The sequence below is a fragment of the Myripristis murdjan genome, chromosome 4 (assembly GCF_902150065.1).
Source record: "Myripristis murdjan chromosome 4, fMyrMur1.1, whole genome shotgun sequence".
NCBI classification, from domain to species: domain Eukaryota; kingdom Metazoa; phylum Chordata; class Actinopteri; order Holocentriformes; family Holocentridae; genus Myripristis; species Myripristis murdjan.
In genome coordinates this window covers 31,807,927-31,825,267 of record NC_043983.1, presented here as the reverse complement: position 1 = coordinate 31,825,267, position 17,341 = coordinate 31,807,927, and the positions used below count along the sequence as shown (strand labels likewise).

General features: G+C 40.0%; 1 protein-coding gene across 1 annotated transcript in view; it reads right to left on the bottom strand.

Moving 5' to 3' along the window:
- The window catches only part of LOC115358517 (uncharacterized), a 136,888-nt gene that overhangs the window by 14,842 nt on the left and 104,705 nt on the right, over positions 1-17,341 (bottom strand). The window contains exon 13 of the mRNA XM_030050544.1: positions 6,151-6,193. Within this exon, the coding sequence (XP_029906404.1) occupies positions 6,151-6,193 (43 nt within the window). The remainder of the gene's footprint in view (positions 1-6,150; positions 6,194-17,341) is intronic.

The following is a 17,341-nucleotide window of genomic DNA, read 5'->3' as shown; positions in this document are numbered from 1 at the left end:
CATAATTTCCAACTAAACTGCTCAGCCCAAACATAACCGCAACCGAACCCTGAACCTTTTTTATTTTTTTTATTTTTATTTTTAAAAAAATACTATCTGCAGCCAGAGCCAGAGATCAGTACAGTCTGCTTCGGTTTGTCCTGTGTGGGCTGTCAGCAGCTGCTGGCCAATTTGATAAGCTTTATTAAGCTATGGTGTAAAATTATTAGTTGTAGACAGTAACCTGTTTCATGATCTATTTTATGATTCCTGTCCATCTGGGAGTGAGACTCCTCTCACCTGTCAAACCATATCACACAATTACAAAGCAGGAAAATGTTGAGTGTGCGATCATCATCTTGCAGAGAAATGAATGACTGTCTATGTGGGGCTTGAATCAGGCTCAGGCTAAGGCTTGTTTTTCTCAGGTTTGGGTTTGGACTGAACTCTTTTGGGCAAAGTTTGAGTTGGGTTTGAAAATTTAGGTCCAGGGTCCCGGTTAATGTCTAGCTGTGTATTCGTACAAAAACAAAAACACTACGAGCTACATATGTAGTACCAAAAGGCTTTTCCTATGCACCACCTTCTCTAATGAATCAACCGGGTCCTCCGTGAGGCAGTACCAGCTGATTGACAGCTGTGGGGAAATCTGAATTCTATCTTTTTATGCCTGTTTTGGAACCTTAAACAACCAAATCCCAGTCTGCTAAACTGTTGGCAGGTTGTGGTGGAGCTGCAGGAACTAACTCGCTGAGTGTTTGGCAGTCAAAGGAAATTCACTGAGGTTTCCACTACCAAAGGGGGTGAGCAGATAAAGATTGAATTTTCATTTTTGGGATGAACTATTGCTTTAAAATCCTAGAGTGTGGATATCATTAAAAATGTTCCTGGCTCTCTGCTCCTCTCCTCACCTCTCCTCTCCCCTGTCCGCCTTTCAACCTTTGACAGCCTCAAGTTTTGATGATTGATACAGAGGCTTTCACAAACCATCCAAAAGAGTGGAAGTAATAATAAAAAAAAGTGCTGCTGAAGGATCTTTGCAATGATGAAGATGGCACTGGAACTGGACTAATGAAGAGCTCTGGGAAATGAGATTGGTGGAGGACGATACTTGAGAAAATGAACCTTCCACTCTACCATTTCTATCACTTTCTCTGTGTCTCACTCAATTGTTCTCTCGCCCTGGCTGGGTTTCTCTCTTGTGCTCCCTGGCTTTCTCTGTCTTTCTCCCTCTCCTTATCACTGACTATTGGCTGAAAATGCCAAATTTGACAAATTGCTCACTTCCTGCTGTTTTTTTTTTTTTTTTTTTTTTTTTTTTGGAAACTCTTACTGGGAATCAGAAATACTTTATTGATCCCCGAGGGGAAATCGGGTTGGGCATCTGCAGCTGATGATTGCCTACAGTTTGAGTGGTGTGTCCTGCACCACTGGCACTCCTCGGTTCACCTCAGCGGCTTACCAAACAATTCATCATACTGAATCAGTGGCGGAGGCCTTTGGCGAGACACAGCTTTCTGATTTGCCGTTCAGCCAAAGTGAATCAGGGCAGAAAAAGAGAAAACGGAAACTGGGTTGTGCTACAGTTGTGCTTTCCAACTAGCTAACAGGGAGCCACTTGTGGTAAACAAAACTTCTGCCACAAGCAAAAGACCTTAAGACTCAGCCGGTGACACAGCCGGTTGAGATTGTGTCTCCAGCCTAACTTGGGACTCATTACTTCCTGTGTGGAGAAGATGCATTACCAGTGGTGCCATGACATGAGTTTCACTCAGCTTTAAGACTACGAGTGGCAACCACTTGGCTGTGGTTTTAGTTCTTCAGCTCAACATTTACACACCACTTCCCTTATATGAGCAGGAAGACAATTAAGTTGCTCCTGAAAGACATGTCCTGCTTCCCAGCAAGTGTTTTTCTGTTACATTTGTTTGATTTGTTCTCACATCTAGTTGATAAAATCAGCAATTCCTTATCATCTCTTCACCAGCAATTTGTCACTAAACGATTATGCTGAAATGGCGCCCACACCACTGATGTCAGAAACACGCACAGCTCCTAGAGAGGCAGCGCAGCGGCTTGTGGGGACACCTGCAGTAACTCTCCAGACACACTGGTGGGTTCACTTATTGACAGGTAGTACAAAAGCCCAGGTTCCTGATCAGAGCGTTTCAAGTGGCGTACTGATCAGGTCTGATTTGACAGACAGAACAACAGACAACCTCTGCTCGGATTTCTGCAGTCTAAGTCAGATGTCACTGCAATTCAAACTTTTCCCGTTTCCCAACGTGCTCACTTCGACCTGATTCCATCAACAGTCAAACTCTGGCATCACACAGCCCCACCACCACCTTGTAATGTATATTTACCGCTGACATTGAGGCCTAGTTTCTTCCCTCTCTCTCAGACAGGGGTAGTCTTTAATCGATAAACTCCAGAAGACTAAAGTGAAATACTTGGGCAAACAGAAAACAAGCTGAACATGATACTACTGACTGTTTGGACACTAAATGTGTCTGCAGAGTGACTAGAGTACAATCACAACTAGCAACATAAATACCCTCCCTGTATTCAACAATGAATATAGGAAAGATGAGCCACTGATTATCACCTATGTCAAGCGGCAGTAGCATCAATTAATACAGTTAACACTGACATTAACACCCTATGAAGTCCAATAACAACAATTAACATGATATACTATACAATAAGCTTAAACTAGAGAGTAAACTAGAGAGTAAACACAGAAAAACGTCTTTTTACTGCCGTCTGTCACTGACTGATTTATCACAAGCAGTGACTGAATGAATAGCTGTATATAGAGACACAATGTCAGGTAAGTCTCTCCAGGGAAAAGGTGTGTTAGTCCCGCCCACACTGTTTGATTGACACGTGATCTCTGGGAAATGCAGTGCAGAAACATCACAGTGATAACAACTAAGTGCAAAAGGAGGAGACAAAACAAACAAACAAAAAAAACCTTGCAGAGTATAACTTTTTTCTTTCCCTCTTCATATCAACAGGTTCCACTGCTCTCTAATGGCCAGGCTGTATGATGCATTTTAATCTTCCTTTTCTGTTCGTGGCTGTTCTCAGATGTTTTTTGTGTCCTTGGTGCCGCTGCCACAGTCTCCAAGACAAATTAACCTGCAGGGACAATAAAGTTTATCTCATCCTCACTCATTAGGCTGCAGCTCGTGGTTGCAACTGGTTTCTATGAGGAATGCTAATGTGGCAGCGGAAATTACGGGACTAAAATTCAGAATGTCAGAGTATGCCCATCTGAGGATAATTTATGTTATGTGACTTCCTTATTTAGCTGCGGTTACTCTTGATTTCAGCTGATCTGTGGTGATTAAGTCGATAATTATCACACTGACCCCAATGATTCCCATGCCAGCAGCATGGCTAAACTGAAAAAGAGAAATAATTTATCCCACAAGATTTACGGTGTTATATAGGTCTGCAGCCATTAGCAGGCAGTGTGCATGTTTCATCAAATTAAATTTAAGACTGCGTAAGACCATGATGCCAGTTAGAATGACATATAAGATCAATTACACAGTTGAAAAAAAAAGGTTAAAATGAAAATAAAACTTTATACTCAGATCATAGAGTAGTTCTGTATTAATGAAGTGATTTCTCACCAGGCAAACAACAACAAGGAACTTCAACTTTTTTTTTTTTAAGCTTCTAAAAGATGAATTAAAGTCTTGAAAACTAATTGGTAGTCAGCGTGACATGCTGGTACATAAATCAGGGTCAACTACGTGATCCTGCTAAGTCAAACTACCACCAAAAATCATTTATCTTTTCACAAAGGAATTAAAGCATCATTTCCCCCTTAAAATGCCGTATGATCTCTGCGATGTCCAACATGGAATCATGAAAGCCTTTTAAAAGAGAGTAAACTGAGTTTGTCTTTATCATTATCATTATTATCACCACTTTGCCTTAAACCCATTTTACATCTTGTGTTAGGATCATATTATTTAGTAGGGTTCCCTCTGTAGCTTCACTGTAAAATTTCTCTACAGCAGAGTACTTTGGGAAAAAAAAAAAAAAAAATAAGTAAATAAATAAATAAATAATCACTTCAGGTTTGTTAAAGCAGAATACAAGTGTCCTTCAGAGTTACAACCATTTTCTTCTGCCTGCATGGAATTTACATTTTTTTCCTCAGTAATTTTGTTGTGCATGCCACGCATAATTAGATTGATTTACATTTTTGAAAATAGGAACTATCCAAGGTCAAACCTCTCTTGAACTCAACTACCTTATCTGCTAACAAAGACAAGCTGAAAAAAATGAGTTTGTAAGGCTATATAAAATGCACAACAGATCTGTGCACTGCTGGAAAAAAAACAAAACATACATGCACAGAGAAAAAACAATAAAACAAAACATTCTTCTTTTAACAAACAGAGATGCTCTGTGAAGCATTTCATATGGACTTTTTGTTTGTTTTAATCTATGCACCTGTGGGGAAAAGCCTGTGTAAAGTGTGTGTTAATGTGTGTGATGTGACAGTATCAAATGAAGACTTCATGTTTTCTGTGATGGATTATCTCTCATTTTGACTCATTTTGTAAAAATCCCTGATATTCCTCTGGTGAAATATTACAGTATGAAGACACTGAACACTGGCATAATGCAGTGCCATACTTTCATGTGAATTAATGGAAACTAACCATGAAATTACATGTAAGCTGAATGCTACATGTCAAATCTCAGCAGTGTTGGCACTTTTTGTGTGGCAGTGACTTTTGGACGGGTTATTTTTCAGTAATTTAAAGATTAACTGGCGATGAAGATGCCTGCAAGCATCATGTTTACACCTGCTGTCAGCTGGCACAGGGCACCACGGTTACATATCTGCAACTGGCAAGGAGCGAACAGGAAGTGATGCGGGTAATGATGACAGTCCAAAACGCCTTTCTATATACAAACACAAGAGTGTGCAGAACGGCAGTACACATATACAGTATGTAGTCTGTAAAGTGCATTTTGGATGCAGCGTTTCTCTCTCTCTCTCTCTCTGAAAGATAAAAGAGGTGTGTTTTTGTGTTTTTTCATGCCTGGTCTCCCACAGCTGTGTGAAAAAATTACACCACCGCCAACAACTCACTTTCTCCTGACTGCTTATACAGTGTGTGTGTGTGTGTGTTTCTACATTTTTGTGTGTGTATGTATACAGTAACTCTTCTGTTTTCCTCCTGAATCAGGGCGTTGCCCTTGGAAATGATGCCAGGTGACAGCAGATAAACAGAGTTACATTAAACTTCCTACAGACCGAGACTTGACTGAACAGACCTGACTCGGCTTTAGAGCAGAGGAGGCTTTGGTTTTTACCCCTGCTTATCCTGTCAGAATAAAACACAATATTATCCAGTAGTGTGTGTGCCTGTGTGTGTGTGTGTGTGTGTGTGTGTGTGTCCTAGGTATTACCAGTGTTGTAGGGACATAAATCTGTTTAAACAGTCATGTTTTGGAGACTCGCCTCCCTTATGGGAACTAAAGGCAAGTCCCCTTAGCGAAAATCATTAAGGTAAGGGTGAAGACTTAATTTAAAGGTAAGATAACTTTATGAACAATAAACTTGATATCTCACACCTGCCCCATCTCCAGTTTGGGTAGTCCAGGCGACCCACGTTCATGACTTATCTGCCACAACGCTGAAGAACAACACACCTCAACACATTAACGGTTCCCAGTTAAGTTGAACCCATGTGGCGCCCCCTGCTGCTTGGGACTGGGTCCAGCCTTATGGAGCCACCTGGCCCCCTTAGTGTTTACCTGCTGCAACAGATCAGGGCCCTCAGTCCTGTCAGATCAGCTGCAGGTGCTGTGGGGAGTTACTCTGGGCTTGTTAGGAGGAACTGTGCTGAGGGTTCAGGGTGGATCACAAACCCTGACGCCCCTCCTCTGCAGCCCCAACACCGTCACAATGCTCACTGGCGGCTGATTGTTAGTGATTTATTATTACGGAAACAAATAAGAGCTGTTCTCCCTCATGCTCACTGCACCAGGTTAAGGTTAGGGGTTAGGGTTAGGCCTGTAGTGGTTAGAGTTAAAGTTAGGATAAGTCTCGTGAAAATGAATCTAAGTCAATATAACATCCTCTGAAGCAATGGAAACATGACTGTGTGTGTGTTGGTGTGTGTGTGGACTTACCCTGGTCAGTGGGATGGTTGCAATCTCTCCAGCTTTCTCTGACCTGAGGGTAAAAAAAATAAATAAACAACAAGGTTAGTTTTATTTTCATTTCTTTATTCATCATTTATTAATCCAGGAAAGATCCTATTGAGATATAATATCTCAACTTCCAGGGAATCCTGGTTAAGAAGGCAGTGAAGAACTTCAGATTACATATAAAAAACATTCACTTTACACAAAACAAGAAAAACTACAAAGTGCAGGTTTATTTGTAGAATCAAAGTCCATAACACAGCCTGTCTGAAACAACAAGTTTTGTTTAAAATACTATTTTGCGGTTTGTTCCACGCCCAGGGTGCAGGGATAGAAAAGGATGAACACTGGATGGTGTTTACCACATACACAAATTAATAATCACAAATAAAGCTGATCAGGATCAGGGACAGGACTGAAATCCCCAAATCGCTCTAGCAAAACCTCCAGAAAAAATAAAATAAATAAATAAAATTTGGCAAACCTAATTTGGCAATACTGGTAATTTCTGGACATTTGGCTTCCCAGCAAGCTTAGCTTTTGCAAAAAAAAAAAAAAAAAAAAAAAAAAGTAATGTAATTTGTCTGTAATGAGTCCTGCACACGTGCACAAAATCACAGATTGCAGCTTTACGGCAGATGAGGCAGGTGTCATCACAAGAGTCCTGAACAAAAACACACAACACAAATGAATTTTCTTTGGTCAAACATCTAAAACAGCGTATTTAGAGCCATTTTAGGGAGAAAAAAAAAATCAGAGCCGAGGGAGGGGCCATAATATTCTGAGGAGAAAAAAAACCCCCTCAAGATTATAGCTATGAATCTACAAGAAAAATACTTGAATATTCTCTGAGATTGAAGGGGTAAAATTATGAGAAAAAACTTTAAGAGAAAAAAAACTCAAAAATTCTGAAATTAAAGTGGTAAAATTACCTGAAAAAAAAAAAAAGGTGGATGACACTGATTGGTCGATGTCCAATTTAAATAAAAAGCCACTATCAGCCTCATACATGCATCTAACTCTGGCACACAGAGAATAACAGACAGTGATTCCAGCCAAAAACCATTCTTTCCCTCTGTCTGTTTGTCTCTCTCCTCACGTAAGCTGAGGCTGCAGGCTGGCGCTCTCGCCTCGTGTCTCCAGTGTCAAAGCTCTCGCTCTTCTGCTGCACGGGAAACTCGACAACAACAAACACACCGGGACAAACAGCCATGTCGCCGTGTCGCAGACCGCCGCCTCTCGTGTCAAACTCCCAGCAGAGTCACAACTCTTTTTATTTTACTTTCCACAACACAAAAACACACTTCTGATCAACAGAGAAAAGAACATGTCAGGACAAAGGCTGCAAAGGGGAGGAAAATTTCCAAATATATTTCCAGAATTTACGGAAACTTTCCAGAACTTTTCCATGGTAAGTTAAGCTGGGGAATTTTGAAAACATTCCAAGGTGGAGACTTTCCATGAGAATTAATAAGAATATGTGAGAATTAACAGGAACTTACAGGAATTAACTGGAATTAAATGAAAATTTGGGGTAACCTATACAAACTGTATAGGTTAAACCAAATTATATTTGAAGGGATAGGTGGATGAGAGAGGATGTTTAAAGATTTGTAAAGTTTTAATTAGTTGAAATTGTAATTTACACCCACTAGTGCAGAATGATGTCACTGTTAAAGATGCTGTTTTACAGGAAGTAGCAGTCATGTGAGATCATTAAGTTCCCTGTTATAGTAATTTTGACAATAGTAGACAACTATGTACATTTTCAGTTTAGTCCCGTTAATTTCTTATATATTCCCATTAATTCCCATGGACAGTTTCCAACTTTGAAAAGCAGAGTTACACCTGGAATTGTGTAACCCTGGTCAGGTGGCTGCCATGTGAAAGAACTGCACTTGAATGTTAACTTATTTGTAGCTGCAAAAGTCAAGTGTGTTTAACGCTGGTAAATCAACTTAGGCGGCTTGTTAGCTAGCCATGTGTCAAACATTACACAGCACGTCATCACACATTGCAATACTTTGCAAAATGTTTGCAAAGTATTCTTGCTTTGTTCTTCTTCAGTTTTTTTTTTTTTTAAGGATAAATGGTTTTTACCAAAGTACCATCCTCGGCCTTGCAGCAGGACGAGGCACTTGAAGGAACCACCAGCCATCAAGTGAATTCTCTGGAAATCTCTTGTTAGAAGTTGCACTGTTCAGTCACCAACCCAGTAACAATAAACTGCATCCATGTCTGAATGCTCTCATTCCTTCTTTTACCTTGTGCTGTCTTCAAAAAGTGGCTGATTATAAATGCAACAATAAGCCTTTCATGTAACTTGTACATGATTTTTTAACACAGCTCAATGCTTTCTAGAACCTGGGGACATTGCCTGATTTTTATTTTGCATACTTGAAATGTGTCAGTGCATCACTGGAGGATTTTTAATATTCAGCAGATGTTAAAGTCCTCTCTTTATTACACAGGTCATTTGCATATCAGTATGTCTTGTCTGCATTATATTGCATCTACTGACACACAAAAACTGACTGCTGGCTTTCTGCTTAAAGGCCAGTATCAGATGTTATTGAAATAAAACCAAATTTTGACCACAAGACAACTGTATTACTGGAAAAATCTGACCATGCAGACCTTCCACCTTTCCTGCTTTTGTGGTTCTCATTAGAGGAACCATCACAAATGACATATCAGTGTGTTTTAACATAAACATAAATCTTGTTTGTTTTGATGGTCATTCACTTTTTGCCTGTTTGCACAGCAGTCTCTACAGAAACATAGCATAACTACATTCATGTCTCTGTGAATGCATCAAAGGCTGGTCTGATGTACATGGTAGACCTTGGGAGTGTGTTGTATACAAATGAGAATACGTCAGAGTTTAGAAGATCTGTAAATAGTTGTACTTGGATATTATTCGTATGAACAATCAACAAAAAAATTTATTTAGTGTTGATTTTGCCTACTGAGCAAAGCTTCCCACAGAATGTTGTTTGACAGGCAAGTTTCATCTTTACTAAACAAAGACTTCTGTGTATTATATGTATTATAGATGTTACTGTGAGAGTTTGACAACAAAGTGCTGTCTTTGCTGTTTGATGCATACTAAATGCACTGTTGGTAAAACCCAGGCTGAAGCTGCTGCTGAGTCTCTTAATGAACGTCAAAACTTACACACTGATTTGATCTCGTTTTACCTTCCAGTGTAATTTGCACAATGTTTGGCCACCTTTTTTCCCCTGCACCGAAAAAACTTAAATAAGCAGAAGAAAACTTGCAAAAAATATTCCCTGTCCTTCCTTTCCCCTCTAAGTAATGTATTTGAAATGCAAAAGTGGTATAAAACACAACAAGCTCACTAATGAAGTGGATAACAAATTGATTTGTGTAATACTAAGCTGAATATCAAATGTTTTATCAAATGGTAATTACTCTGGCGCTCGTGGGTTGTTTTCTTTTACTGCGTACGAGACAGGACGTGGGTATTTTATTTTGAAAAAGCTATGGCATACGAGGCGAAGGGCAGGTACTTTTATTTAGAAGAGGCTACCACCTACGATTTTTTTTTTCCTGATTGAAGCTTGGGGGATGATTTGTGGCGCTGATCAATGACCGATCAGTGTCAGAGATATTGAGCGTGAACTGTCCTGTCTTGTCCTGTCGGCCTGGTGGTGGCGCTGTGGTGGGCCAATCAGGTTTATATTCAAACTGTCAGACCCCAGAGTCAAAATCCATCATTCCCCCAAGTTTCACCCAAATCAGGCCAGCAGAGGCTCAGAAACTGTGTGTGACGTACGGACAGAAGGAGTCTAATCCAGACTCTTTCCCAGTCTTTGCTTGTGGGGAACAAAAATCAGGATTTACATTGCATCACATTTAATGATGGCAACAGAAACTAAAGAAGTCTCTGTCCTTCTCAGTGTCTCACACAATATCTTACTTTCACTCTGCCTCTCTGATCTTCCTTTGGGAGCCGGGGCAACATGAGACCTCACCAGGAAATGGCTTGGAACAACAAAATCATTTTATGAGAACCATTTCTGGTGATAAATTCATCAGAAATTCCTCTTGGAAACAGTAAATTGACAAGGTCGGATTCCTTAAGAGGGTTCCGGTGTCATATTTCATCTCTTTAGACTCAACCGAACGGCATAATTGGAATAGTGAGTGAAGCAGAAAGAATGGGTTTTACAGGCTGTTAATGGAGGATTTCCACACTATTATCCCGACGTCTGTGTTCTCTGTCTTTTGAAGTAGACCATCTTTCTTGTTTTTCAAGAAAAAGTGTGAGATTGAGGTTTAGGAAACCAGATTAGCAGAGTCAGATTGAACTGTATTGAGGATATGAAGCACTCAAGAGTTAATGCTTTTCTACTATTCACAACTCTATCCATCAACAGGCCTGTGCCATCTTCCTTTTTCTGTCCAACAGCGACTGAGAGAGCCGTCATTTAATGGGTTACAGGAACTGACAGAACGCAGCAGACCCATACTGAAGTCACAATACATGATTTTTGGGTAATCCTGCAAACTCTCAAAAACTCACTTATCTCTTATTGCCACTTGGGAAAACCAAAATGTGACTTTGCTGGCTGCAGCTTTGAGATTATGACAAAATGATCAACTTCATTTGTGAATACACAGTTCAAAAGACCAGATAATTAGCAAAGTGAAATCCATCACTTCAAATCATTTAGAAACCAGCCCACTCTCATTCCCAGGGCGGCAGATACCGCAGCTTGGTCACGCCCTTCTGTGTCAGACATCGATGCAAAAGGCGCCCATTACAGGCCAAAGGCAGCCTTTGGCATCAAAATGAGACGCGGGGGATGGTCACGTAGAATAAAGAGTGAGAAGTCCATGAAAGACAGTGGCTGGGGTGGATGGAGGGCGAGGTTGAAACCGAAACCTTTTTGTGTTTCATGTGACGTTGACACGGGATCTAAGCGAGAAAGCCCAGTGAACAAACTGCCAGGCCTGTGTGGTTCCATACAGCGGCTGAGCACACTGCAGGTACCTATTTTTCTATTTTCTATTTTGGTTTGGCATAATTTTCTGTTTCATGTAATTCATTTTTGAGATATGACTGTGTGAAAGAGCCAGCCTTCATTCAGAAGTGGTCTCTTGTTCAAGTACCCTACAAATATTTGTACCTTCAAGAGCCTATGATTTGCATAAGGACTTTTGATTTTATACTTTTTATTGAAGGATTTTTTTTTTAAGGTTTCATGGTTGATATGAGCATGCGTGATATAGGTTATGTCTCTTTGATATGAACCATTTTTTACTGTCATATTAATACAGGTGTATTGGGAACACCTAAATCTTACTTTCTACTTTTCTGAATAGCTGTATACTTATCAAATTATTTGAAATTTAAGCCTTGGGTCAGGTTCACTGATAGCTCAGTCTAATCAGAGCTGCTGTGTTGGACGTCGCTGTCCAGGGTGAGGCACCACAAAAAAGGTGATAACGGTGTGAGGGGTGAAATAGTAAATGCCCCTTACACCCCAACCTTTACTGATCGATCAAGTTCAAGAATTTGACTGCCATATAATAACGAATAGTATCGACACACAGACTAGGTACTATCCAGCAGATGGCAGTGGAGTAGTGTATGTCAGTATATTCTATTTTTTTTTTTTTTTTTTTTTTTTTTTAAATAAGAAGTGGGCGTAAGCACTTGCTTTGCCACTTAGAATTGCTTGAGTCTTTGCTGTGGTATTTAATGTCAAATATGTCAAGCATGAAAAGGCAAAGTGAACAATAATGTGATTTGGTTAAAGTCAAAGTGCATCCCATTACTGGAAATAGTACAGATGACAATGTGGAAATAAGATGTACTTCTACAAAGTAGTGAAGAATATATTAACTCTATTTGTAATAAGTATGAATTACTTAATGCAATACGTGTGAAGGCTGACAATGACCCCCCCCAAAAAGGTGTGGCTCTTTGAGTGACAGTCCTACTCCTCTAAGAAAACTGTTGAGTGCCACTGACATACTGTAGACTAAACAAGTGAATCCATGTGAAAGCTCTGCTTCATTATTGATCTGACCCATTAAATGCTCTTCAGTCATGGAGGGGGTGTAGCTGCAGACAGCTTAAGGGAAGACTGTTTAAGCCTCCACACAACAGAGACATGGATTGTGTAAAAGGGGGTACAACTCAATAAGCTATTAGGATGGTGAACTTACCTCTTCTTTTCCACTACACTGCTGAATGCCATTGAACTCCTGCCTCTTCATTTCTTCCTTCCCAATACACAGCCAAGGTTTGGCTGCACACTAAAGTCTCCTTTCTGTTTCTTTACATTTATAATAGTTGCTCGCCACATAGCCAACAGGCCGCTCTCCAAAATAATTCATCTTCATTTGGAGTGGTTGTTGAATTGAGCCTGGCTCTCTCCTCTTCTTCCCTCTCTCTGGGTCTCTGGTATTGGGCCAACTTCAGGCCTACACAGGGATCTCTTGGGGAGATAAGAGGATACTACAGTAGGGGGAACATATTGTCCTGAATATCAAATGAGGCACAAACTGTAGTAAAACGTGTGGCAAGCTAAGGCTAAAAGTATGAATCAGTGTTCCCATTTTAAACTCTAATCTCGGCCATTTGTCCACTGCTGCTGTTAACTGCAGTACTTTTTTTTCTTTTCTAAGTTTGTTTTATCTTCTCCCCAAACTGTTTGCCTGCAAGAGAACAGAAGGCCTCCCCATAAAGGCAGGTGGGAACCTTTGAAAGTCTTGCAGAGGTATATTTAACTGCTTTTGCACTCCACTGCCCGCTAAGCGTGATTACAAAATGAAACAAAAACAAAACTTCTTTTGGCCTTGCTTCAACTTTTAGCATTTGGGGATTCTGGAAGGGACAAACTCTGTTGGGTTAAGAAACAGGTTTTACAATTTGTACCACAGCAAACTAAAAGTTTTAAAAAGAGTTTCTCAATAACTGGCAAATGTCAAAGAGTTTAGAAAATGAGGTCATGAAACCACTGAACTGGGCCTTTAGAGACCCCGGTGTACGTCGCATGATGGACTCAAAAGATGCTGATTGTTAGTAAAGGGTCAAGCGTCCTGCTCTGGAAAACTACGCTTGGTCCTTTTTTTATTTAATTTTTCGAGTAAACAGTACAGGTCAAAACCAATTAGCCAATTACCATTAGCAAATGCTAATATTCATCTATACGCTGTTTGTCAGTGTTTAGTTGTCAGTCATTTTTTGCCAGCCACTTAGATTCTGCTCCTCTGATTACATGTTTGTTTTTTTTTGGCTGAAATAGAGGGGAGAAAAGTCTGTAACTGATGGTTGTCGTTGCTATGGGCCAGATATTTGGCAGTTTGGAATGAAATTAAAACTTAAATTTGGATTTTATTTCTGGGACAAATCATGCTTTCCTTTTGCATGCAGAAAAAAGAAAACATTTATGCCATTCCTTGGCTATGCTGATGTTTTATATTCTCATGTCTCCTTTCAATATCTTTAGGCCTTAGAAACACTGTATCAAGGGACATAGAGGTTTATTATTCACTGTAAATTTCTCGCTCTCTGTATCTTGTGCTGGGCTGACTCTCTCGCCCGTTCCACTCACACAGTCATTCATCAGTACGTTTTAATACTTAAGTGCAATCTGTGTCTGCTTCCAAACTATTTATATCTCTGAAACACTTGGTGGAAATTACTGCTATTAATGGTCACATGATTTGTTTTTGTCAGCTGCCCCTGAGGTAGGAACCCAATTAGGCAAATGTGCCTTAATGTCTCTCTGTGTGGAAATGACTGCAAAATAATTTAAACTTGAAAGAGCTGGCCTCTGTTGGAGAGTTTAAACTACTGATGAAGGAAACTGAGGTAAACTCAAGACACTGCTAGCCTTGTTTGATTTTAGTAAAGACTTAATGATGTTTTGAAAGTGTGAACCTACCAGTCTGACACTGGTCGTGTGGCGCTTTTGACACGCAATTCGATCGTTCTCACATCATTGAATGGACGTTATCGGTCGTAATCCCCCCAACAGGTTCGGGTGAGTAAGTCCCCACTGCACCTTCTAGTGGGTCAGAGGCTGTTATCATCTATTCCTACCATCAGTCACTCTTAACCAATCAAATGTTAAATTTAGCCACATTTGCTTTCGTCAGCTACTTGGTTTAGGTTAGGAAAGGGTCTTTGTTCAAGTGAGGAAAGGGTTCGTCATGATGGTTAATGTTAGGAAAAGGTGATTCAAACAAATCCAGATTATCGCTGATTTGTTTCAGCGATGATACGGAAGCTTCAAGGATTCAAGGAACTTTATTGTTATACCAGCTCACATTTACATGCTAATGGTACGAAATTAGCACTCAGGTCCCGGTATAAGCCTAAATTAATAAATAAAGCAAGTTAAAAAAAAAAAAAAAAAATGAAGTGTAAATATAGAATATAAGTATATATAGAATATAGAATATAAGTATAAACAGTATATATAAACAATATGTGTGAATATAAACAGTATGTATAACTATAAACAGCTATAATAGCTATAAATAGCTTTAAAAAGCTTGAGCAAACCAAAATGGCTGTTGTGTGATGTGGTGCATTAGGACGACTTTTCGCCATGTTTTCATATATTCTTCTACATGACATTCACACTGGCACCAGGGGCTTACACATGAGCTTCTGAAAGCCAGCACTAATACATTAATTTTTTTCTGAAAGTTGCCAGTAGTTGAAGTTGCTGGTAGCTGATATTTTGTGTCAGTTGTGTTCAGTTTTACCAATTTCATGGTGGAAAAAAAAAAAAAATCATTCATTGTTTCTGTTTCTAAAAAGCATTTGAAACAGCATTAAAATCTTCATAGGGCACTAAAACTCTTCTTTGAATTTAAAATGAATGGATGAATGGACATACCAGCAAACAAACAACCAAATAACACAAAAACAAACTGCTATGACGGCGCCTGATCAACCAATAGTTATCAGACACAGCAGCCCTGAAGGTCTGTCATACAAGGCGGTTTAAGGTAAGCACTGCAGGTGTAGAGCCAAGGTACAATTACTACTGGTGTCAGTTTTCAGCTTTGCTTTTCTTTGGTTATAAAAAGCAGCAAAATGGACATTTAACTCAATGAAAATGGCGCTGGCTTGATGGCTTATTATATTTTGATAAAGATTGCAGCTGAACAAGTGTCACCTTTATCCTGGGGCTTTGTGTTAAGAGTCTCTTTCTCTCTCTCTCTCTCTCTCTCTCTCTCTCTCTCAGCAGTAAATGAAATGTTTCACTTTTGACCTCTAATTTCTCCAAACTGTTCCTCCACTTTGCTCAAAACATCGAGTGTCCCATTTTGTCAAATAACAGCCCGTACATCACCACTGGTTTAACCATGACATGTGAAAACACACACACACACACACACACACACACACACACACACACACACACACAAACTGGGGTGAATGTATGCCCTTGCAGTGTCTCAATGATATTTCTCTGGCCTACACACAACAACTGACTGGAAATGTGGCTCTGCTGACAGAAACAATCAGCGCTCAGGCCAGCAAATACACACACACACACACACACACACACACACACACACACACAGGTCCCTGTCTCTCTCTCTCTGTCCCGTAGCAGCATTGCACTGAACAATGTCAGCTGCTGCAGCAGTTTAAACCGCTGTGTGTGTGTGTGTGTGTGTGTGTGTGTGTGCATAACTGTTATAATACTTCATAAAACATAAGCAGTGTGTTAGTTTATGAGCTTCAGCAGGGACTTGAACTTGAATTCTGCCAGTCGTCCTGCAGCTACCACTCTTGTCCTCCTCTGCACTTCCTCATGTTTTCCTCTCTCTCTCTCTCTCTCTCTCTCTCTCTCTCTCTGTGTCTGTCTGTCTCTCTCTGTCTCTCGCCCCACTGCAGAGATACTACACAGCAGAACAGCCACTCACTGACCTTGGAGCAGATAATGAAGAAAGAAAGAGAAAGACCAATCTGGTGTTTAGAAGTGGGATGTAATCCCATCTGATCCCTGTGAAAGTCAGGTAAGTCCCCGCCGGGTCCGCCCTCAGGATTCTCATCAATATCAAACTGACTAAGACAAAAAAACAAAACAAAAAACAACAGAACGAGACAGATTATACAGAGATTAATATTCAGAAAAGAGCTGTTAAATTTTGGCACCATCTAAACTCCAGCGCCCAGTGATCCCTGCAGTATGAAGCTCTTTGGTCCCAGGAGCTGGAGTGAGATTCAAAAAGTTCAGGAAAAAAAAAAAAAATAAAACAAACATTCGTTATTTTGTTAGTTTTTTGTTAACTATAATAACCTTGGTGTGAAGTTGCTGCTTTGTTCCATTTTTCATGAGGTCTAAATATTTAAAACGACCCTGTGTTATGAACCAGCATTTGCACACACATGAAAAATCTTCCAGGTACATCGGACGACGTTCACACTCGTAATGACGCTCACGGTGATTCACTCTGAACCGGTCCAAAGTTAAATAAAACTAAGCCAAAAACTAAAACTAGGGGTGAATCAACATCTTGGTTAACTAGAATAAAAACAAAACTTCGTAATCACAAAACTAAAAATGTTCAGAAAATGATGTCTTTAGTTTTGGCATGTAAATTTGGTCAAATTTGCAAACAACGAGCATGAGGAGGCGTTGGTGCTGATGTTTACTGAGACTTTTTTTTCTATTTACTAAGAACTGTGAAACTTCAAATTTACAAAGTGGTGAGTAGGTAAAGTTACTATTATTACAAGTGGGAAAGATCAGAAGAAAAGTAAAGAGCGATGGAGAAGTGGGGCAGAAGGAAAAGACGAAAGACAAAAAGTTGAAAAGAATAAAAGTTCGCTGCCCAGCTGTTGCCTGAAGTAGTGAAGTGGCTGCATGAACACGGCACAAGTCATCACCCCAATCATTCTGCTGGCCTCTGCGATCATTATTACTGATTACTGATCATCAACTGGCAACAACACACAAACTCAGCTTTTCAAATTAACACATTTTCAACTCCGTCCTTCAGCCCCTCCCTCCCAGTTTCTGCAGTGATACTTTGTTTCAGCTGCAGGTTCAAAAGTCTCTTAATCGTCGTTCGATCGTTTTCACTCTTCACGTTACACACCGACACCGGGGAGCCGTTTAGCTTCAGTTTACTGCTCCAGCTTTCTGTGCAGACACTGTTCCTGCTTTAA